At 37.5% G+C, this 22,962-nt stretch overlaps 2 protein-coding genes across 3 annotated transcripts in view; one reads left to right on the top strand and one right to left on the bottom strand.

Moving 5' to 3' along the window:
- Positions 1 to 273: 273 nt before the first annotated feature.
- Positions 274 to 16,978, top strand: LOC106142868 (periodic tryptophan protein 2 homolog). The gene is made up of 20 exons (XM_013344800.2): positions 274 to 472; positions 642 to 754; positions 2,113 to 2,207; positions 2,955 to 3,083; positions 3,486 to 3,614; positions 3,866 to 4,017; positions 4,347 to 4,493; positions 4,800 to 4,971; positions 5,685 to 5,852; positions 6,424 to 6,510; positions 7,098 to 7,263; positions 7,806 to 7,953; positions 8,745 to 8,936; positions 9,394 to 9,539; positions 11,202 to 11,349; positions 12,284 to 12,427; positions 13,182 to 13,291; positions 13,948 to 14,096; positions 14,687 to 14,894; positions 16,822 to 16,978. The coding sequence occupies exons 1-20, from the start codon at positions 455 to 457 to the stop codon at positions 16,952 to 16,954; spliced, it is 2,754 nt and encodes a 917-aa protein (XP_013200254.1). The 5' UTR covers positions 274 to 454; the 3' UTR covers positions 16,955 to 16,978.
- Positions 16,979 to 18,353: 1,375 nt separating this feature from the next.
- The window catches only part of LOC106142933 (sensory neuron membrane protein 2), a 36,187-nt gene continuing 31,578 nt past the window's right edge, over positions 18,354 to 22,962 (bottom strand). Inside the window, exons 8-12 of one of the 2 annotated variants that reach the window (XR_009656915.1) lie at positions 22,341 to 22,466; positions 21,485 to 21,671; positions 20,659 to 20,781; positions 19,274 to 19,563; positions 18,354 to 18,452 (exon numbers count right to left, since the gene is read on the bottom strand). Coding sequence is in view for 1 of the 2 variants with exons in the window: in XM_060944600.1 (XP_060800583.1) it covers positions 18,364 to 18,452; positions 19,422 to 19,563; positions 20,659 to 20,781; positions 21,485 to 21,671; positions 22,341 to 22,466 (667 nt within the window). In the remaining variant the exon portion in view is untranslated. The remainder of the gene's footprint in view (positions 18,453 to 19,273; positions 19,564 to 20,658; positions 20,782 to 21,484; positions 21,672 to 22,340; positions 22,467 to 22,962) is intronic. The other variant, XM_060944600.1, reaches the window with a different exon arrangement.

Here is a 22,962-nt window from a genome sequence, read left to right as displayed (position 1 = left end):
TAGAATAAGGCATGATGGTTTACCCGTACATTTGTAAGTAAAAAAAATTATGTAGAAGAACCTCAGATTCTTCGTCCATGTGTAGAACTAATAGTTATAGGTAAACAAATTAAATTTGTAAAGATATATCTTTACAAAAATAATTGGAATGTAAATGATTCAGTTATTCAGAAACCTGAGAATTTGCCCTTTTCAATGTCAGTGCTACAAAAGTCTTGAATAATCTTCTGTCACTGTCAAAAATTGTCATGTTAATGACAGTCTGCCCAGCTGGGAGCGTGTGGTTTTGTTTATTGTTTAATTTGAAACGTGTTGCAAGTTTCACAGAAACTTAATTTTAATTAAGTGATTATCAAAGAAGTTCACATGATTAATGTATACTACTTATGCTAGGGCGCGTGGAATTGTTACCCATACAAAAATTATATAATAATTATAGAACTTACTTGTGAAAATGAAGTTTAACTACAAAGTGAGCATGTTGCGTGTTTTAGTAATAATTTTATATTAAGTTTTAATAATCTTTTTCTGTGAATTTTCTTTTCAATTTATGTTCTTGTTTTCTATTGTATAGATATTAATTAATTGCATAAATTTTATTTTCTATAAATTTTAATTTATACAAACATAACCTTTTTCAGTTCAGTAATTTGTTGGGAACCGTTTATCGAAAAGGCAATATTTTATTTACTCAAGATGGAAACTCCGTCATTAGCCCCGTCGGGAACAGAATCACTATTTACGATCTCAAACAGTAAGTATTTATTAAAAAAAAATTGTCATCAAAATTTAATTATAATATAATATCTTGCTGTTATCCTGTGTTCTTCTCACTCTCATCTTTGTTTCTCAGTTGTTTTTTATACTGACAGGTTGTTAGCCTTACGCCTTCAAGAAGAGTAAGTTTATTAGCCTTTCCTTTCCTTTTTTACTTACCTTTTATGGTATCCATCAAAAAGATGAAGTGGTTATATTCTAAAATGCCAAGAACCACATGGTCTTAGCAAGTGTGTGTGCTAGTTGTGTATTGCCCTAGTGCATGTCTACAGATATATTTATATAGATATATTTATAACTAGCGACCCGCCCCGGCTTCGCACGGATGTACAGCCGATACTAAATATATCTCTATTAGAACTAAGGCTAACTAAGTCTTGCTCCCGGCAAAAGTGTCACTTCTGCCTGCAGTCCCGGGCCGTGCAGCAGAAATCGTAATATTTTAATTTCACCAAAACTTCAAAACCAAACGTCCAATTTTAATCATTCAAAGACCAAATATTATCTATCTACATAAACTGTTCTTATTGATGAAATTATTTATTTTGATAAGGATTAATAGCATGAGTAAAAAAAACGCCTTTAAATGTAGACCAAAAAAAATTCAAGATTTTTAAATAAAAATGTGGTTGTTGTGCCTCACTCGACATAGATAGGTATAGTGTGTCGCGGACTTTTTTGTAGATATTTATAAGATCTACAATTAATTAAAACATATTTTTATGGTTCTATCTTTTGTAGTTTAGGCAGCGTACGCAAAATAAGTAATTTTTTGGTTGATTTTTTTCAGTTTATGTCCGAAAAATCCAAATATATTACGGAACCCTATTTTTTCCAAAATAAAATATAGTCTATGTTACTCGTGGATAATGTAGCTTTCGAATGGTGAAAGAATTTTAAAATCGGTCTAGTAGTTTTTGAGCCTATTCATTACAACCAAACAAACATACAAACAAAGTTTTCCTCTTTATAATATTAGTGTAGATTGTTGTTCACGGCTTCTGTGGCGCAGTGGAAGTGCACTTGTCTGTCACACAGTGGGTCCCGGGTTCAAATCCTGGTGAAGGCATGATGAGAAATTAACATTCTCTGATTGGCCTGGGTCTTGGATGTTTATCTATATAAGTATTTATTATAAAATATAGTATCATTGAGTTAGTATCTCATAACACAAGTTTCGGACTTAATTCGAGGCTAACCCAATCTATGTTATTTGTCCCGTATATATTTATATTAATTTATTTATTTTTATATTGTATTCTGTGTCATGACAAGTAGTTATTAAATTTATATTTTTAACATGTGATAAACTAATTCATCATAATATTTTTTCAGCAATAAAAGTAACACTCTGCCAGTGGAAAGTCAATTTAATTACACTGCCATAGATGTGTCTCCAAACGGTTCCGTTTTATTGGCTGTAAATGAGAGTAAGTATTATTTTGCATTGTAAAATAAAACTAGAAACCCGCCCTGTTTTCGCGCAGTAAACATTTATACATATAAAACTTCCTCTTGATGATGTTAAAAAATGCATCAGTATCAATTGTGCACTTTTAAAGATCTTAGCATACATACATACATAGTGACTGACAACTTTGCTTATACTATGTTGTGAAGAATATGTCTTAAAGGGAACTCATCATTCTCCAATATTGAGATTATAATCATTACAAACTGAATTTATAAATAATCATCTTCAGCATAAATTGTCCAAGTGGATGTGGGTATCTTCCATCTACATCCACATGACCTTATCTTGGGCCTTTTGCATCTTCATTTAGTAGCACCTTGTGCGCCCATGTACATTTATAAATACTATATTTTATGTTTAATCAGTCCCCCGTTTAGTCATGAAAGTGTAAGATTTAGACTTTTGCGTTTATTATTATTCATACATAGGTCTATATCTATGTAGACATAACTATGTCTATATCCCGTCTTGAAAAGGCTGAAAGGCCACCTTCAGTTCAATGGCTTCATGATGGAAATTAATTCAAAGAGCGACTGGTTGCTAGCTCATCGCCAATAGAGGAATGCCATGTTTATTAGCCTATCCCTTTAGTCGTCTTTTAATACATCCATGGGTAAAATATGAAGCGGTATTATTCTAAAATGCCTCAAACCACATTTTGTTTAAATAAATTAATATAATTAATAATTCTTATTATTTCCAGAGGGCGAGGCCCAGATGATTAGTTTGCTGACTTGCACCGTGGTGCATAGATATAAATTCAGGCAACAAGTTAATGCAGTTAAGTTTAGTCCTGACGGCAAGTACTTCGCAGCGTGTTGTGATGATACAGGTAAGATCTACGAATAAACCCAAAAACTTATTTAGATATTGATGAAATTTAGTACACAGGTAGAATAGATCTTTAGAAATATCATAGGCTACATTTTTTCTGGAAATTCCTCACAGGGGTGAAGCCTCGCGATAAAGCTAGTTATTTCTAAAATTAATGATTCACATATAAACAAGATATCACACTCAATATCCATTCATACATAAAAATTACTACTTATTTAACCTCAAATTATACGCATGATACGAGTAATTCAAAATCTCGTCATTAAACTTTTAATGTTAAATTATGTTAATTTTAGGATTATCTTTCGTCCTATTCCAAAAATAAATAAAAAATAAAATTTTGTGCTAAATATTTACCGACTCCATAACAAAATTATATTCTTCATTCATATTTCAGTATTCATAATGACGGCGCCGAGCAGTTTCACGGGTGAATATCGTTCCTTCGTCATGAAACGAGTTTTTAAGAAGTCCAACGATGAAGTTACATGCCTGGATTGGTCCACATGCTCGAAACTACTTGCAGGTGACTTATTTCTCTACTAGAAAGTCCATTTAAAAAATTCAGAAGCGTTTTATACTCGCCTAATTAATGTGATGATATATACTTCATTAAATCTCGTCATTTATTGATATGATTATTTGACTGATGTTTTAGTTGTTGTGGAACATCAAAACAAAAAAGAGTTAACATACCTACACTTCTAAAGAAGCACAATGTTTCTTTTCGTTTTTTTTAAGAATGTAATTATTTATATATTTTTTTTATTTTTACAGTGGGCTCCAAAGACACTACAACAAAAATCTATACAGTGGATTATTTGGACAACATCAGTATGTACTCGTTAAGCGGTCACACGGACAAGATTGTTGGTGTTTTCTTTGAAAGGAAAAGTTTGGATCTATTGACAGTCAGCAGAAATGGTCAGGTATGTACAGTTTGGTCTAAATCCTTCCGTGGTAATGTTATAAACAGAGATTTGTGTTTTTGTTTTTTAAGAAATTTTGACAAATGATTCGAATTCCTAAAGTGAATAATATTTGTAAAAAATGAACTATATCCATACGATATACTACTTTTTTCAAGTACTAATTTCTAAAACCTCTTACTAAAGTGTACCAAACACTTTCCTGAAAACCTCAACAAAATCAGTTCAGCGAAATGCGAAATAATCGCTCGCAAACATACATACAGTATAAATTGAGAACAATTTCTCACTCCGAGAAAACCTAGTTTCTCACTTACAATTTGATCCAGGTGTGCATGTGGGAAGCCAGCATAGACTCGGACGACCTGGTGACGTCAGCCGTGCAGATCTCGAGGCGGAAGCGGAGGAAGCTGCAGATGGACGAGAGTGATGACGATATTGATGAAAAGAACGTTATTGAGAAGGATAAGGAATATGTGAGTTTTATATTAACATGCAACAAAATTGTAACTGGAATTTGTCTATATACAGGAAGGATATAAAAAAATCTAAATAAGAAATGAAAAGGGATTTGTGGTCCACCGTGATTTATATTTACCTACAGAACAATATGGACAAAAATTCCAAAAATGGTTTTCAAAGTTTTTGAACTTTGCAGAGTTGTAACACAAAAGCTTAAGATTATTATGCCATTTCAAATCTATATTAATTACATTAATTCCAGTTGGTCCGGCGATGCTATAAATTTCATTTCTACAACTTACAAAATCTATATTCTGCAGGAAAGCGAAGAGGAAGTTCCAGAAGAGGCCAAACCCAAATTAGAAGATGAGAAACGTTTGCTATACAAGAAGCTAGGGCGGCATTACATCGGCGACGCGATCAGAAACGCCCACCATAAGGTCAAGCTGACCGCCGCTCACTATCACAAGAATACCAAGATGTTGGTCACTGGTGAGTTTCCTATTGTAATGACTACCTTAATGTCTCCTTTGTATGCTCTAGTTTTCATATATTAAGGGTATTATTCACCAGATCTTTCAGCATACGGAGTCCGCCATTTGATTAAGATATGTTTGTTATAAGTCTTCCCCGTGGCTGTTCATGACCTGAACTTTTACCAGAACATTTTTTTTGATCAAGTTCTCGATCTTCTTGCAAGAGTAACTTAGTCACCCAGCTTTGGATCATCCTCTCAACCTGACCAAACCATCTCAGCATTCCATTCTTCCGTCGTCATATTTTCAAACGTATTTTCGCATTATCAAAATGATACATTGTATTTCGAAGGAATTTTAAGGAGGTATATTAGAGTATAAAAATAGATTGCTATAAAAGAAGGAAGACGGTCAGGAATGCTCACAAGGTCAGGCTGACCGCCGCTCACTATCACAAGAGCACCAAGATGTTGGTCAGGCGACTTATTTTGTAATTATTACTCTTGATGAAGTTCGTCTATTTAAATGAATGAATGAAAAATGATTTATTCAAGGAACTATTGGATTCATAATATGTTAGTACACTTATGATATGTTAGTAATAATATAATTATTTCCTTATTGTGGTCTTTCCTGCATCATCCCCCCGGCAATAGTGCAGCAATGGATTACATACAAGCAATCTAACCTGATCGCGACTTAAAAATTGTGTCATCTTTTATTTCTCAGGTTTCTCAAACGGCATATTCTTCCTCCACGAGATGCCGGATGTGAACCTAGTGCACACGCTGAGCATATCGCAACACAGGATCAGCAGTATAGCGATATCGTGTCCCGGGGATTGGATCGCGTTCGGGTGTTTGGACATTGGCCAGCTGCTGGTCTGGGAGTGGCAGAGTGAGTTTTAGATATAGGTTCTTGATGTTATTTCTCGGGTTTCTCAGTGCTTTTCTCGGGTTTTGAGCCTGTTTCTCACGTTTCACGTGTAGTTTTTAATTTGTCTTATCTAGATTTCAATATTGAAAAATTTAAGCTTTAAGTATTTTTTATGAATTTTCATGTATTCCTAAGTATCTTCATGGTTCTCAATTAATTGAGAACTAAATTAACAATAAATAAAAATATGTGAATGGATGTTTGACCTTTAGTAAATACTAGCATCGTACGTGCAAATTTAGCGCCACCCATAAAATAATACAGGTTTTTCGCAAACATTATGTATACAAAATTCATTCAAGCAAGTGGGTTCAATAGTTTAACTGTGAACAGGTAACAAACAAACTCACTTTCACATTTATAATATTAGTAGGTACGGATTATTTTAAAATTATTTAATCCTTAATTAAAATTTTATTCACGTAAAATGTACAACAGTTGGATTTAAGCCACAAGGAATCCTCTGCCAGTCGAACCTTTGGACCAAACCAATTAATTAGATTAATTAATATAATTATGTTTGTTTTTCTAGGCGAACAATACGTAATGAAACAGCAGGGTCATTCCCTCGACATGACCTGCCTGGCGTATTCACCCGACGGCCTCTACATAGTCACAGGTGAATATAAATTACATTATTACTTTACATTATTATCATTATTACTTGCCTACCCTTCCGGGAAAGAGGCATGATTTTAATATGTATGTATGTATGTTATTACTTTAATAAAAAAAAAATACATACAATATATAGTCACATGTTTTTCCCTTGCGGGGAATTCAGAGCTAACAGTCTTGAAAAGACTAAAGGCCACGTTCAGCTGTATGGCATAACTAGCTGTGCCCGCGACTTTGTCCGCGTGGAATAGTTATTTTGGGCATCATTGAAGATCTCAAAGATGAATAATTTTCCTCGATTTTTTTCACATTCTCCATTATTTCTTCGCTCCTAATAGTTGCAGCGTGATGTGATATAGTCTAAAGCTTTCCTCGAACAATTTTTCAATTCGAACCAGTAGTTCCTGAGATTAACGCGTTCAAACAAACCAATTCAGCTTCATAATATTGGTATAGATGATAGAATTGAGATTGAAATAGTGACAGGTTGCTAGCTGTCTTTTATTTATTTTTATAGTTTTTCCGACTGTATATTGTGATTGTTTTTTTTTTGATGGCTTTGAATTATTAATTTCAGATGTTTTTCAGGCGGTCACGACGGAAAAGTGAAAGTGTGGAACACCACGAGCGGTTTCTGCTTCGTGACGTTCAGCGAACATTCCGCAGCCGTCACTAGTCTAGTTTTCAGTCAGACCAAGAAGTTCTTCGTGTCTTCGTCGCTAGATGGCACTGTTAGGTGTTACGACCTCACAAGGTGAGTTATTATTATTGTTATTATAACGACCACGTTATTATTCAAATTCCTAAAAAATAGAAACATTATTATTAATAATGTTTAGTTTTTTTAGGTTTTTAATTATTATTAATAATGTTTTGATTTTTTTAGGTTTTAATTTAGTTTGTTTGTGAACTCTTTATTGCACACAAAAAGAAATATAATAAATTACAATACAGTCATTGAATTATATACATATAATCACGTCTATATCATTTGCGGGGCATACAGAGTCATTAGTCTCGAAAAGACTGATAGACCATGTTCAGCTCTCGGCTTAATGATAGAATTGAGATTCAAGAATTAAGCATTGAGATTCAAATAGTGACCGGTTGCTAGCCCATCGCCTAAAAGAAGAATCCCAAGTTTATAAGCCTACCCTATAGTCGCCTTTTACAACATCCATGGGAACAAGATGGAGTGGGCCTATTCGGTTTTTTTTTTAATTGGTGCCGGGAACTACACGGCGTTAAGTTCTACATATAATAATATATATGTTATTTGTATATTGAATAATTCAGATACCGCAACTTCCGAACGCTGACGTCGCCGAGCCTGGTGCAGTTCAGCTGCGCGGCGCTCGACGGCAGCGGCGAGCTGTGCGCGGCGGGCGGCCAGGACGTCTTCTCCGTCTACCTGTGGGCCGTAAAGTTCGGCAAGCTCTTGGATGTGGGTATTCGTTCGTTCGTTCGTTCGTTCGTTCATCATTCTTTTACTAATTAATTCGCTCATTCATTTACTCATTCATTAACTCGATTCTTTCACTTATTCCCTCATTCATTGCCTAATTCATTGATTCATCCTTTCACTCAATGATTCACTCATTTATTCACTCATCCATTCTCTCGTTCATTCACTCACTCACTCATTCATTCACTCGTTCATTCACTCTCTCATTCATTCATTCACTCATTCATTCATATAGTCACGTCTATATCCCTTGCGGGGTAGACAGAGCCAACAGTCTTAAAGAGACTGATAGGCTAGACATGGCTTGGGAAGAGATTCCAGCCGTCGATATTAAAAACATTAAAAAACCGATAATTTATTTAAAATTAAAAAAAAATAAAATAGTATATAGCGGGGAAGTGATAGGCCAATGTGTAAATGGCGCTGATTTTGTACGTACGCCAAATTCGTCGCTTTTTGCAAATGCCGCTAAATTCACGCGAACGAAGCTGCGGTTAAAAGCTAGTGTTAACATAACAACAAAATGCATTTTTTATTTTCTTCTCTTCAGACTCTTTTCAGTTGTCGTAAAAGGCGAATAAGGGATAGGCTTACAAACTTGGGATTCTTTTCTAGGCGATGGGCTAGCAACCTATCACTATTTGAATCTCAATTCTACCATTAAGCCAAACAGCTGAACGTGGCCATTCAGTCTTTTCAAGACTGTTGGCTCTGTCTACCCCGCAAGGGATATAGACGTGACAATATGTATGTATGTATTCTCTTTTCAGGTACTAGGCGGCCACGAAGCCCCCGTGTCTTGCGTCTCGTTCAGTCCGACACTGGCAAGCTCCCGCCTCGTGTCTTGCAGTTGGGACAAAACTGTGAAGCTGTGGAACTGCATAGAGAATAGTGCGGAATGCGAGACCATTCAGCTGAATTCGGACGGTCTCCAAGTCGTATTCAGACCGGACGGGGAAGAGGTAAATTTCTTATGAATACATCTACATATTATGCCAACTATTATTTAAATTATGCGGCATCTAATATGTAAAAATGCGAAAGTGTGTTTATTCATTTGTTGCCGTTTTAAACTGAATTAATCTTTTTGAAATATCACGTGTATATAAGATGTATCACGTGTATATAAGAGTGTGAAGAAGGATAAATAATTTTGCGAAAAACCTGTATTCCACCACCACAAATACAAAAAAGAATAGGACCACTCCATCTCTTTAACATGGATGTCGTAAAAGGCGACTAAGGGATTTACAAACTTGGGATTCTTTGTTAGGCGATTTGCTAGCAACCTGTCAATATTTGAATCTCGATTCTATCTTAAAGCCAAATAGCTGAACGTCGCTGAAACCACACGGCGACATTTTCAATTTAACCCCCTATTTTGAAAAAGCGGTTCTCAATCTGTCCAATCTCTTTCAGATAGCGGTATCGACGTTGGACGGCAACATAAGTTTCTTCAACACGACGACTTGTGAGCAAACGTCCAGTATTGAGGGCCGCAACGATTTGGGGTCCGGGAAGGCGGATACCGATCTAGTTTCGGCTAAGAAGTTGCTTAACACCAAGTGAGTAGTTCTTCTCTTCTGTCTGTCTGTCTGTCTGTCTGTCTGTAAAAAGAAGAAACTGAAACTTTGTGCAGCCGAAACCGCCGAGTGTAGTGATTTGGAGCTTATATTATTTTCATTAAGTACATACATACATATGGTCACGTCTATGTCCCTTGCGGGTAAGACAGAGCCTAGTTTGTCTTGAACACTGAATGGCCACGTTCAGCTATTTGGCTTAATGATAGAATTGAGGATTTGGCTTAATGATTGATTGAATTGAATATTCTTTTTTGTTTTGGTGCCGGGAACCACACGGCACTTAATTAAATAAAAATAAATAAATATAAATATATACGGGACAAATTACACAGATTGAGTTAGCTTCGAAGTAAGTTCGAGACTTGTGTTACGAGATACTAACTCAACGATACTATATTTTATAATAAATACTTATATAGATAAACATCTAAGACCCAGGCCAATCAGAAAAAAATATTTTCTCATCATGCCCTGGCCGGGTTTCGAACCGGGACCTCCGGTGTCACATACCAGCGATGAGCTAGCAACCTGACACTATTTGAATCTCAATTTAATTCTATCTAAAAACCAAAACAGCTGAACGTGGCCTATCAGTCTTTTCAGGACTGTTGGCTCTGTCTACCCCGCTATGTTATCGGCTATGTATGTATTCTTTCTCCTGGCTTTAGACCTTTTTGCTCCTCACCAATCTGGAGAGGAACTCGGGTGGATTGGGTGAGTCAGGTTTTTACATGAAGCGATTCCCGTCTGACCTCCGCAACCTTTGCAGGGGAACCTAACCCGTATTGGATCGATCATGGTTGCACATCCACTTACCTGAATGTGCAAGTTTCCTCACGATGTTTTCCCTCACCGTCAGACCATCGGTTATAACCAGAGATCGGAATAGGTACATTGAATTGGGGTCAATGAACTGAAACGTATATATTAATATGGACATGCCTCCGTCCGGGATTGCGGGATTTGTAAATTATTAAGATTTTTTTCCGGAATTTTTACAAGTGGGATGAAGAATATATTAGTGGTAGCTGTTTTCCTCCGACTTCGTTCACGTAAATTGTAGTCCTATGTTACCCGTGGACAATGTAGTTTACTGTAAGTGTAAGTACTGAAATGGAATCCCGGAAAAGAGGCTTATCCATGTTATGCTTTTTTATAGTAATTCATGATGCAAGTACATAAAATCAATCTACCTATTCCGATCTCTGGTCATAACTAACATACATAACTTTGAAAATAGTCATTGGTACATGATTCGACACGTGCTTTTTTGCGTCACGACGCATTTTAACAGGACTCCTTACCGATTCGAACACGGACGCTCTGATGTATGTATGTATGTATTTTTTAAGGAATTATAACTGTGTGTACCGTGTGGTTCCCGGTACCAATACAAAAAATAATAGGACCACTCCATCTCTTTCCCATGGATGTCGTTAAAGGCGACTTAAGGATAGGCTTACAATCTTGGGATTCTTTCTTAGGCGATGGGCAAGCAACCTATCAGTATTTGAATCTCAATTCTATCATTAAGCCAAACAGCTGAACGTGAACAGGCTTTTCAAGCCTGTTAGCTCTGTCTACCCCGCAAGGGATATAGACGTGACCACATGTATGTATGTAATTATAACTCGGTTTCAGAGCGTTCACGACTATATGTTACTCGGCCGACGGTACTTGCATATTGGGCGGCGGCAACTCTAAGAACGTGTGTCTCTACAGCGTGAGAGAATCTATATTGATCAAGAAGTTCGTCATCACGCAGAATAGGTCTTTGGATGCTGTTAATGTGAGTTTATATTTTATTTAGGTTAACTATATATCTATATTAATATTATAAAGCTGAAGAGTTTGTTTGTTTGTTTGAACGCGCCAATCTCAGGAACTGCTGGTTCGAATAGAAGAATTCTTTTTGCGTTAAATAGACATTTATCGTGGAAGGCTTTAGGCCATATTACATCACGCTGCAACTATAAGAAGCAAAGAAATAATGGAAAATGTGAAAAAAAAAACGCGGAAAATTATTCATCCTTGAGGGCTTCTATGATGCTCAAAATAACTGTTCCACGTGGACGAAGTCGCGGGCACAGCTAGTTATCACCAAAGAAGATAGAAAGCTTTTTTCTTTAAGCCAAACAGTTGGATGTAGTCTATTCAGTCTTTTCGAGACTATTGAATCTGTTTACCCCGTAAGCGATATAGATGTGTATGTTTTATGTATCAAGGGATATTGACGTGATGATATGTATATATGCTTTTTTGTTATTTAATTTTAACTCAAGCAAGTTTACCTGTATCAAATAGCGGGTGCCCATCGGCGCGACTTGTGTTTACAACTAATCTTGAAAGCTTAATCTGAGAAAATATTGCCAACACAATGCTTAAGTATACCTAAAATAAAAAACAGTTTTTACTAGTGCGGGGAGTAGCCGTCGATATCTGCTGTTACCAAACTCATTGCTTCTACCCTCAACATTATTCTAGGTCATGTTAAAAACAAATATATTTTTATAAGCTTCTGTTAGCGTACATTGTTTGTATACATAGTTAATGTAAGTATTCAATGAGTGCTATTATTATAAGATTGTTTATATCAAAACTTGATAATTAGTTATGTTTGTAACAGCGGTATGTAAATGTTTTTGGCAATAAATATATTTTTATTTTTTTTATTTAAAAAAAAAATCCTAAGCAAGTACTCATAACGATTTGATTAATTTCAGGACTTCACAAATCGTCGCCTGCTAACCGAATTCGGCAACATGGCGCTGATAGAGGAGCGCACGGAGCTGGAGGGCGGCGACGTGCGCCTGCGCCTGCCCGGCGTGCGGCGCGGGGACGCGGCCGACCGGCAGATCAAGCCGGAGGTGAGCATGATATATCACTGTCTTCTTCCTACCGGGTTTAGTCCCGGTCGCATCCTCACCACTCTGGAGAGGAGCCCGGGGTATGCCTTCGACCATGGATCTTGTGGATTTGGTGAGTCAGGTTTTCACACGTAGCGACTCCCGTCTGACCTCAGCAACCTTTGCAGGATTGGATCGACCATGGTTACACATCCAGTTGCCTGAATGTGCAGGTTTCCTTACGATGTTTTTCCTCAGTGTTAGAGCATCGGTTAGTATTTAAACTAATGTACAAAACTTCGAATTAGTGTCTGATTGCTAGCCCATTGCCTAAAGAGGAATCCCAAGTTTACAAGCCTATCCCTTAGTCGCCTTTTATTACATCCATGGCGAGAGTGAGAGAGTGGTCCTAATCTATACATATACTATTTATCTATAGTAATCTATACTAATATTATAAAGCTGAAGAATTTTTTTGTTTGTTCGAACGCAGTAATCTCAGAAACTACTGGTTCGAATTGAAAAATTATTTTTGAGTTGAATAGATCATTTATCGAGGAAGGCTTTAGGCTATATAACATAACGCTGCAACTATTAGGAGCGAAGAAATAATGGAAAATGTGAAAGAAACCCGGGGAAAATTATTCATCCTTGAGGGCTTCAATGATGCCCAAAATAACTAATCCACGCGGACGAAGTCGCGGGCACAGCTAGTAAATTATAACAATATTATATAGTACTAGTATTATATAGTAGTGATAAAATCTGTTTGCAGGTACGCGTGTACTGCATAAGATTCTCCCCGACGGGCGAGAGTTTTGCCGTAGCGGGAACCGAGGGATTGTTACTGTATAGTCAAAATGCTGGTATAGATGGCACTTTCAGGTATGTACATTTACATTTAACTAGTCAATATTACCTTCTTTGTGAGATTTATGCATATAGTCACGTCTATATCCTTTGCGGTGTAGACAGAACTAACAGTCTTAAAATGACTGATAGGCCATGTTCAGCTGTTTGGCTTAATGATAGAATTGAGATTCAAATAGTGACAGGTTGCTAGCCCATCGCCTAGATGAAGAATTCCAAGTTTCCTAAGCCTTTATTGTAGTCGCCTTTTACGAAATCCATGGGAAAGAGATGGAGTGGTCCTATTATTTTGTGTGGTTTCCGGCACCAATATGAAAAAGTGCCTGGTAGTTAACAAGATGGCATCTAAGTTATATTCAGGTATGTTTAGGCTTATTTGATGGCCTCTGTGGCGCAGCGGTAGTACGCTTGTCTGGGACACCGGAGGTCCCGGGTTCGAATCCCGGCCAGGGCATGTTGAGAAACGAACTTTTTCTGATTGGCCTGGGTATTGGATGTTTATCTATATAAGTATTTATTATAAAATATAGTATCGTTGAATTAGTATCACGTAACACAAGTCTCGAACTTACTTCGAGGCTAACTCAATCTGTGTTATTTGTCCCGTATATATTTATATTATTTATATTTATATATTTAGCTCATAATAATTAAAATAATGAAAATTACAGGCCATATCGTTTAGAAGAAGGTTCAACGCCGCACGCAGTAAGACAACTGCTGATACAACAGAATTGGGGTAGAGCGTTGGTTGCGGCGTTACAGCTGAACGAACAGACAATCATACAGCAGTGTGTGGAGTCTACGCCGCCGGGGGATAGTGAGTATTTAAAACGACACTGATGAAACATACATACATACATATGGTCACGTCTATATCCTTTGCGGGGTAGACAGAGCCAATAGTCTTGAAAACTAACTGAATGGCCACGTTCAGCTATTTGGCTTAGTGGTAGAATTGATTTCAAATAGTGACAGGTTGCTGGCGTATCGCCTAAAAAAGAATCCCAAGTTTGTAAGCCTATCCCTAAGTCGACTTTTACGACATCCATGGAAAAGAGATGGGGTGGTCCTATTCTTTTTTGTATTGGTGCCGGGAACCACACGGCACCACTAATAAAATAATAAGATAAATGAATAAAGAAAGTATACAATCAAATTATAAGGATGTGATAAATGAGATCATCTTTTTGCTAACAGGCATGCTTTTATACGAGTACTAGACCATAAACATAATCGGTACGCTTTGGTCTACTACATATATTGCTTATTGTTTTTGTAATACATACTCTTATATATGTATTAATAATAACTACATTTCTTTTATTAAAGAACATTTCAAGATTATTTAACTTTATCTACCTTAATGTCTGGGGTAAAGAGTGAGTTAAAAAATTATATTCTTTTCAGTCGACCTAACAGTTTCGAGTCTGGACGCGGACTACGCTGATCGTTTGCTCAACACGCTCGCTCGCTTGCTGGAGGACAGCCGCCATCTTGAACATCTACTGTTGTGGATGCGAGCGATAATTTCCGGAAAACGAGGCAAATTCCCGCCAAGTGTACTATTGGCTGCTGAGAAAGTGCTAACGGTTAAATATTCGCAATTGAGTAAGATGTGAGTATGATTTTGTTTTTTTTTTATTATTAAGATTGAGGACAGCCGCCATCTTGAACATCTACTGTTGTGGGTGCGAGCGATCATTTCCGGAAAACGAGGCAAATTCCCGCCAAGTGTACTATTGGCTGCTGAGAAAGTGCTAACGGTTAAATATTCGCAATTGAGTAAGATGTGAGTATTATTTTGTTTTTTTTTATTATTAAGATTGAGGATATCCGCCATCTTGAACATCTACTGTTGTGGGTGCGAGCGATAATTTCGGGAAAACGAGGCAAATTCCCGCCATGTGTACTATTGGCCGCTGAGAAAGTGCTAACGGTTAAATATTCGCAATTGAGTAAGATGTGAGTATTGTTTTGTTATTTCTTTTTATTATTAAGACAGACATGATTTAGGAGCGCGGCCATCTTGATCATCCACTGTTGTGGGTTCGAGCAGTAGTTACTGGAAAATGTGGATAATTCCCGCCAAGTGTACTATTGGCTGCTGAGAAAGTGCTAACGGTAAAATATTCGCAACTGAGTAAGATGTACCTAAGTGGTATTTTGTTATTGTATTTTATTAAGAAAGAGATAATTGAGGACAGCCGCCATATTCCTGGAAGTCGAGGGAAATTCCCGCCAAGTGTACTATTGGCATCTGAGAGAGAGCTAACGGTTACATAATCCTAATTTAGTAAGATGTGAGTGGTATTGTATATATTTTTTTTTAACGATTGAGATTTCTATAATTCTTTAATGCTGTACTGGTAATGAAGAAAAAACATAGCGTGTGTGCCGGCTGCTTCTTCTTCCGTGCAGATTTTATGTCAATCAAGGGAAAAGCCTTATATTATAAACTTAGGATTTTTCTTTTAAGCGCGGGCGTTGTCTAGTTAAGTCATAGAGGTGCATGATAGCCCTTCGGTCTTTTCGGGACTGTAAGCTCTGTCTGTATTCTATTTTCATTAATTAATGTCGTGTGGTTCCCGACACTTTATTATAGGACCACTCTTCATTTCTTTCCCATGGATGTCGTAAAATGCGACTAAGGGATAGGCGAATAAACTTGGGATGATTCTTTTAGGCGTTGGGTTGGTAAACTGTCTCTATTTGAATCTCAAATCCATCGTTTAGCTATACAGTTGAATGCAGCTACGAGTATATTGTTTGTCCGTCACAGTTGGCCCTGCCTTCCCCGTTCGGGATTAAGACGTGATTATAAGTATGTAATGTTTTAATTCAACTATGTTAAAAATTATGAACAAAAAATTTAATATTCTTCCTAAAAATCCGAGATTCGAGCACACGTGACTACACTTGACCTTAATACAGTATCAGTAATATTATCAGCAGTCAGACGATCCATCTTGATAACGCTGAGACATCGACCTTTAATTCATATTGCATAATGGTGTTAAGATTTTAACATTTTTTATATGTACGCTACAATTTACTTGGTAATTCGTATATTATCCTTCCTTATACGAATAAATACGTGACGTATAGTATTATATCTAATGATACAGATTACTTACATATATCTAATCGCGTCTATATACTTTGCGGGGTAGACAGAGCCAACAGTCTAGAAAAGACAGGCTACGCTCTAGCTGTATGGCTCAATGATGGAATCGAGATTCAAATAGAGTGGGTTCTATTCATTTGGTGCCGGGAACCACACTTATATTATTAATTATTGAAATTATTGAATTATTTATGTATTTGCTATCAGTATATTTTACATACATACATATAATCACGTCTATATATTATTATATTGCGGGGTGGACAGAGCCAACAGTCTTGAAAAGAGTGAAAGGCCAATATTGGTAATGAAAAAGTATGACTATTATTATGTTATTGTATTGTAGCCTTCACTGTGTAATTTTTATATTTGAGTACCTATTAGAAAAAAATCAATTGATTTAATAATTTTGTTACAGATGTGATTTCAACAAATACACAATCAAATGTATAAAGTCGGTCGGAGATATGGTACCCAAACAGGAGTTGGAACCCATGGATACCAGCGATAATGAATCTAGTGGCCGCGGGACGGGGTCCGATACAGATTAAGTTGTTTAAATGTTAATAGTGATTAAGAAGTAAATTAATTTTTTATACGAAACTAGTGTTTTGATTTTAATTTTTAAATCGTTTCGTTCGTTCTCGTTCGTTGCGCCGTGTGGTTCTCGGCACTCCATTTCTTTTCCATTGATGTCGTAAAAGGCGACTAAGGTAAGTATAGGCTTATACACTTGAGATTCTTCTTTTAGGTGATGGGATAGCAACCTGTCACTATTTGAATCTCAATTCTATTATTGCGTTGTTAAACACCTGAACGTGGCCTATCAGTCTTTTCAAGATTGTTGGCTCTGTCTACCCCGCAAGGGATATAGACGTTTTTATATGTGTGTATGTCTTTTCAATGGTTAGTTTGAGTTACTTCCATGGGCGGATCCGAACTTCCTTTCCATTGAAATGGTTATCGGGATAGTATTTAATAATGAGGATAGCGAGATAGAATAAAACACGTTCCAACATGTCCATCGGCCTTTATTGATGTCGATGCCGTTGGGCGCCGGCCGCAACACGAAGCTCACCGCGTTGTTTATTTATTTATTCTTGACTAGAGGCCGCCCGCGACTTCGTCCGCGTCGAATCATTCCCGCGGGAACTCCGGGACAAAAAGTAGCCTATTTGTTATTCTGCGTCTTCAGCTACCCTGATTTCATCGTAATCGGTTCAGTAGTTTTTGCGTGAAAGAGTAACAAACATCCATACTGCCATCCTGACATACAACTTTTCGCATTTATAATATTAGTAGGATTGTAACAATTACAATGTGTAAAGTACAAAAGGCGGACTTAATGCTAATAGCATTATCTAACAGTTTAGATGGATTAAGCAGATAAGTTGTTGCAGTAACTGCCTGGAATATACAGGGTGACATTTAAAACAACTGCATCCTTTTAAACATAGACTATACCCATGCTTCTGAGCCGTTTGAGCCTATTTTTATTTAAATTAAACGTCATCATTTTCAAATTTAAAAAACCCTCAAATACAACGTAACACGCTTTAATAAAGACCATTACTACAAAAAGAAATTAAAACTAAACATGTAAATAAATGTCTGAAAAATAAATTATTTTTCTAGTATCAAGATCAAGTAAAGTACAGAGTTGTCGAGATCGGTCAGCTGAATGAATTGTGTCGTTGACCTCTGAATTACGCGTCGCTTTTCCGCCGGCCGGGGTGATATGACGTATTTAGGATCGTGGATTTTGATACTTTAATTTTTTTCGTACTTTCTGAAATATGAACCGATAATTTTCTTTTAACTTTTTGTTAATATACTTTAGATGAGTAAACTTAACAGTTAAATTTATTCAGTTTAATTAAAAGTCACCCTGCATTGTTATTCTGGAGGTTTATAATTATGAGTATAGGGAGAGACAATAAAACACGTTCAAACATGTCCATCAGCCTTTATTAACGTCGATGCCGTGCGGCGCCGGCCGCAGCACGAAGCTCACCGCGTTGTTGTTCCGCGGGCACAGCGGGAGACCGCCTGGTATATGAACATGAGTTCTTTTATTACAAATAATAATAAATAAATAAATATATACGGGACAAATTACACAGATTGAGTTAGCCTCGAAGTAAGTTTGAAACTTGTGTTACGAGATGCTAACTCAACGATACTATATTTTGTAATAAATACCTACTTGTATAGATAAACATCCAAGACCCAGACCAGTCGGAGAAAGTTCGTTTCTCATCATGCCCTGGCCGGGATTCGAACCCGGGGCCTCCGATGTCACAGACAAGCGTATTACCGCTGCGCCACAAAGGCCGTCATATCGTCAATAATAAAAAAATACATATGTACATAAAATCACGCCTCTTTCCCGGAGGGGTAGGCAGAGACTACCTCTTTCCACTTGCCACGATCTCTGCATATTTCCTTCGCTAATTCGCTTCCTTGTTTTGCGTAATAAAAAAATAAGAAGCATAAAATACAAGCAAGACAATTTAAAATTCTTTTTTCAATTTTAAAATTCTAATTTATATGCTTCCAATAAGGTTCAACTCAGCTTTATGTCATGTCATGACATGATCATGACGCTGGTTTTTTTCAATTGTTATATTTTATTGCAATTGATATATCTAAATTAAAAACGAATTATCATGTATGTCAATTATATCACGCTGATATAGTCACGGACAAAAGCTAGTTTCAGCGTTATCAGCGTGATCTTTTTTCACAATTAAAAAAAGCCTATATTCTTCCTCACAGTCAATTTCATGTCTGTACCAAATTTCATCAAAATCGGGTCAGCGCTGGCTCTGTCCGGCCCGCAGCAGACAGCGACGCGCGCTATACATTACCAGCTCTGGCCGCAGCGACGCCGCTGGCTATGGCCGCGGCGAGCGCTATAGCGAGCAGCGCCCAGCGCGCCGTCTCCACGTAGCGTAATGCGCTGTGGGACTGGCTCTGTCCACCCCGCAGCAGACAGCGACGCGCGCTATACATTACCAGCTCTGGCCGCAGCGACGCCGCTGGCTATGGCCGCGGCGAGCGCTATAGCGAGCAGCGCCCAGCGCGCCGTCTCCACGTAGCGTAATGCGCTGTGGGACTGCCGCAGTTCTGTTTGGAGCTCCCGTGGGATTTCCGCGCTCTGGAACAAGACGGAGGGAATCTATACATATAATAAAACAGTAATAACATTTAGTATTTTTGACTGAAATTGATAGAGGGACACATACAGAAATCAAATATTTTTTTTTTGATTTTTTTTGTCGGTCGGTATTTATGATCACGCTTATCACCGAAAGTACTGAACCGATTTAGTTAAAACTTCACCAATTGCTTTTTTTTAACTTAGAAAAACATTAAGATTCTTTCATCAAAATCATTTCACAAAAAAAAGGTAACGTCATTTGAATGAACTCAAGGCATGAGTTTGTCTGCAAAAAAGTTACGAAATTTAAAGTCATTTATCATTGTGCGACAGCAATATCTATACTAATATTATAAAGCTGAAGAGTTTGTTTGTTTGATTGAACGCGCTAATTTCAGGAACTACTGGTTCGAATTAAAAAAATCTTTTTTTGTTTATTAGACCATTTATCGAGGAAGGCTCTAGGCTATAATATAACATCATGCTTCAACTATTAGGAGCGAAGAAATAATGGAAAATGTGAAAAACCGGGGAAAATTATTCACCCTTGAGGGCTTTAATGATGCTCAAAATAACTATTCCACGCGGACGAAGTTGCGGGCACAGCTAGTATACAATATTGAGTCAAAATTGACCATTTGCCAAGCATATCTTAAAACAAGCCTTACGCAATCAAAAGAAAAAAGAGCAATAAATGAAAAAACGTGCTCTTTGGATAACAGGCCATCTAGGACCATGGTCAAAATGAGGACCCCAAGCTCGTCTCCAGAGATATGAGGATATAATTTAGACTGACTACAGAAATAAGTTATTATACCTGAAAGTATTAAACAGGACCAATAGAGAAAAGAATAGGACCACTCCATCACTTTACCATGGATGTCGTAAAAGGCGACTAAGGGGTAGGCTTATAAACTTGGGATTCTTCTTTTAGGCGATGGGCTAGCAACCTGTCATTATTTGAATCCCAATTCTATCTTAAAGCCAAACAGCTGAACGTGGCCTATCAGTCTTTTCAAGACCGTTGGCTCTGTCTACCCTGCAAAGGATTAAGACGTGATTATATGTATACCTATATAAAACAGGACTTACCTCTTCAATCCACAGCAGAGGGAACAATCCTGTAGGAACTTTCTCCAGCTGAGGGATGTTCATCTGACGAAGTTCAACATTGAACTGTAATCTCTGAACCCCTTTTAGTACTACCCCGGTGACCTGGAAATGAATGTTTATTTCTATATATTTTTTTTGGGAGGTAGGCAGAGTTTTAGACGGCCTCTGTGGCGCAGCGGTAGTACGCTTGTCTGTGACACCGGAGGTCCCGGGTTCGAATCCCGGCCAGGGCATGATGCGAAAAGAACTTTTTCTGATCGGCCTGGGTCTTGGATGTTTATCTATATAAGTATAATATAGTATCGTTGAGTTAGTATCTCGTAACACAAGTCTCGAACTTACTTCGGGGCTAACTCAATCAGTGTAATTTGTCCCATAAAAAAAAAGATTAAACGATTTTGTTATACCTCTGCGCTTTTTTTTTCTCAATAGTTATCTTTAGTGCCGCGTGGTTCGCGACACCAATACAAAAAAGAATAGGACCACTCCATCTCTTTCCCATGGATGTCGTAAAGGCGACTAAAGGATAGGCTTATAAACTTGGGATTCTTTTTTAGGCGATGGGCTAGCAACCTGTCACTATTTGAATCTCAATTCTATCATTAAGCCAAATAGCTGAACGTAGGAATCCCAAGTTTATCAGCCTATCCCTTAGTCGCCTTTAACGACATCCACGGGAAAGAGAAGGAGTGGTCCTATTCCGTGTGGTTTCCGGCACCAATAAAAAAGAATAACGTAATAAAGTATAACTATTCCGTATAATAAATCTAAGTTAAACACAAAATTTAGTCAGAAAATCACTCACAGGATCGAGATACACGTAGGTGTTATGCTTCTCCCTGTCAGGGTTGATGCCGGACTCGAAGAACTCCAGCAACTCCTCGGAGGCCAGGTAGAAATGTGGCAACGAGACTATGGCGGGAGCCTTCTGACACGGCATCACGTTGAGAACGCCCATTATCAAGCATCCATCGTGATTGGCGCTCCAGTTTCTGGAAATTTCTGTATATCGGCCTCTGTGGCGCAAAGGTAGTACGCTAATCTGTGACACCGGGAGGTTCGAATCCCGGTGAGATCATGATGAGAAAAGAACTGATTGGCCCGGGTCTTGGATGTTTATCTATATAAGTATTTATTATAAAATATAGTGTCGTTGAGTTAGTATCTCGTAACACAAGTCTCGAACTTACTTCGAGGCTAAATCAATCTGTGTAATTTGTCCCGGTATATACTATTTATTATTTATTTATTTATGTATTTCAGACATACATAAATATAATGACGTCTTTATCATTTACGGGGAAAAGTCAAAAAGTCGTCGTCGGAAAGAAAAGAGCCAAAAGACTTAAAGGCCACGTCCAGGTAAATGGCTAAATGACGGAATTGAGATTCAAATAGTGACAGCTAGCCAATCGCCTGCAAGAAGCCTCCCAATTTCTAAAGCTCATCCCTTAGTCGCCTTTTACTACATCCATGGAAAAGTGCAGTGGTTCTATTCTTTGATTTTTATTGGTGCCAGGAACCACACGCCACGAATTTGCCTTGCCGTGTGCTTTACGCTCCAATCTGAGAAATCTTTGCTGGCCCGATTTGAACTCTTCGCTGTGATTGGCTGATGTCGTGTGACGTTACCGATGTCGCCACATATACATACAACTTACTTTTTGCAAAAGCATTTGTTGTCAGGATTCGCGCTTTTTGCTGCCAAAGTGGATTCAGTGAACTCGTAGTGGTATGCGGACATGTTGAAAACTTTTGTCTCTCCTACCAGGCTTATGTATATGGATCTGAAAGGAGATAAAATACATACATACTACTCTGTCAAGAAAGTAGCAGGAAAAGATCAATAATACACAAACTGTTTGTTATTCATCCAAATTTATTTTATCACCTTCAAAATATGCTCCTTTAGAAACGATACACTTACGCCAACGAATAATCCAATCATCAAAACATTTTTTAAACGCTGTTTCCGGAATTGAGGTCAGTTCTCGCCGCGAATTCTCTTTTATGTCTTCTACCGATTGAAAACGGGTGCCACGAAGTGGTAATTTGAGTTTAGGAAAAAGAAAAAAGTCGGCTGGAGCCATATCTGGTGAATATGGTGGTTGCTCGATGGTATTTGTTGAGTGTTTGGTTAAAAATTCGTTCACAATGATGGCCTTGTGCGAAGGTGCATTATCATGGTGCAAAATCCAAGAATTTTCTTTCCACAAATCTGGCCTTTTTCGTCGGATTTGCTCTCTTAAACGCCGCATAACACTCAAATAATATTCCTTATTT

The sequence above is a fragment of the Amyelois transitella genome, chromosome 6 (assembly GCF_032362555.1).
Source record: "Amyelois transitella isolate CPQ chromosome 6, ilAmyTran1.1, whole genome shotgun sequence".
Taxonomy (NCBI): domain Eukaryota; kingdom Metazoa; phylum Arthropoda; class Insecta; order Lepidoptera; family Pyralidae; genus Amyelois; species Amyelois transitella.
Note: the sequence above shows the minus strand (reverse complement) of the source record. Positions and strands in the feature narration are given on the sequence as shown.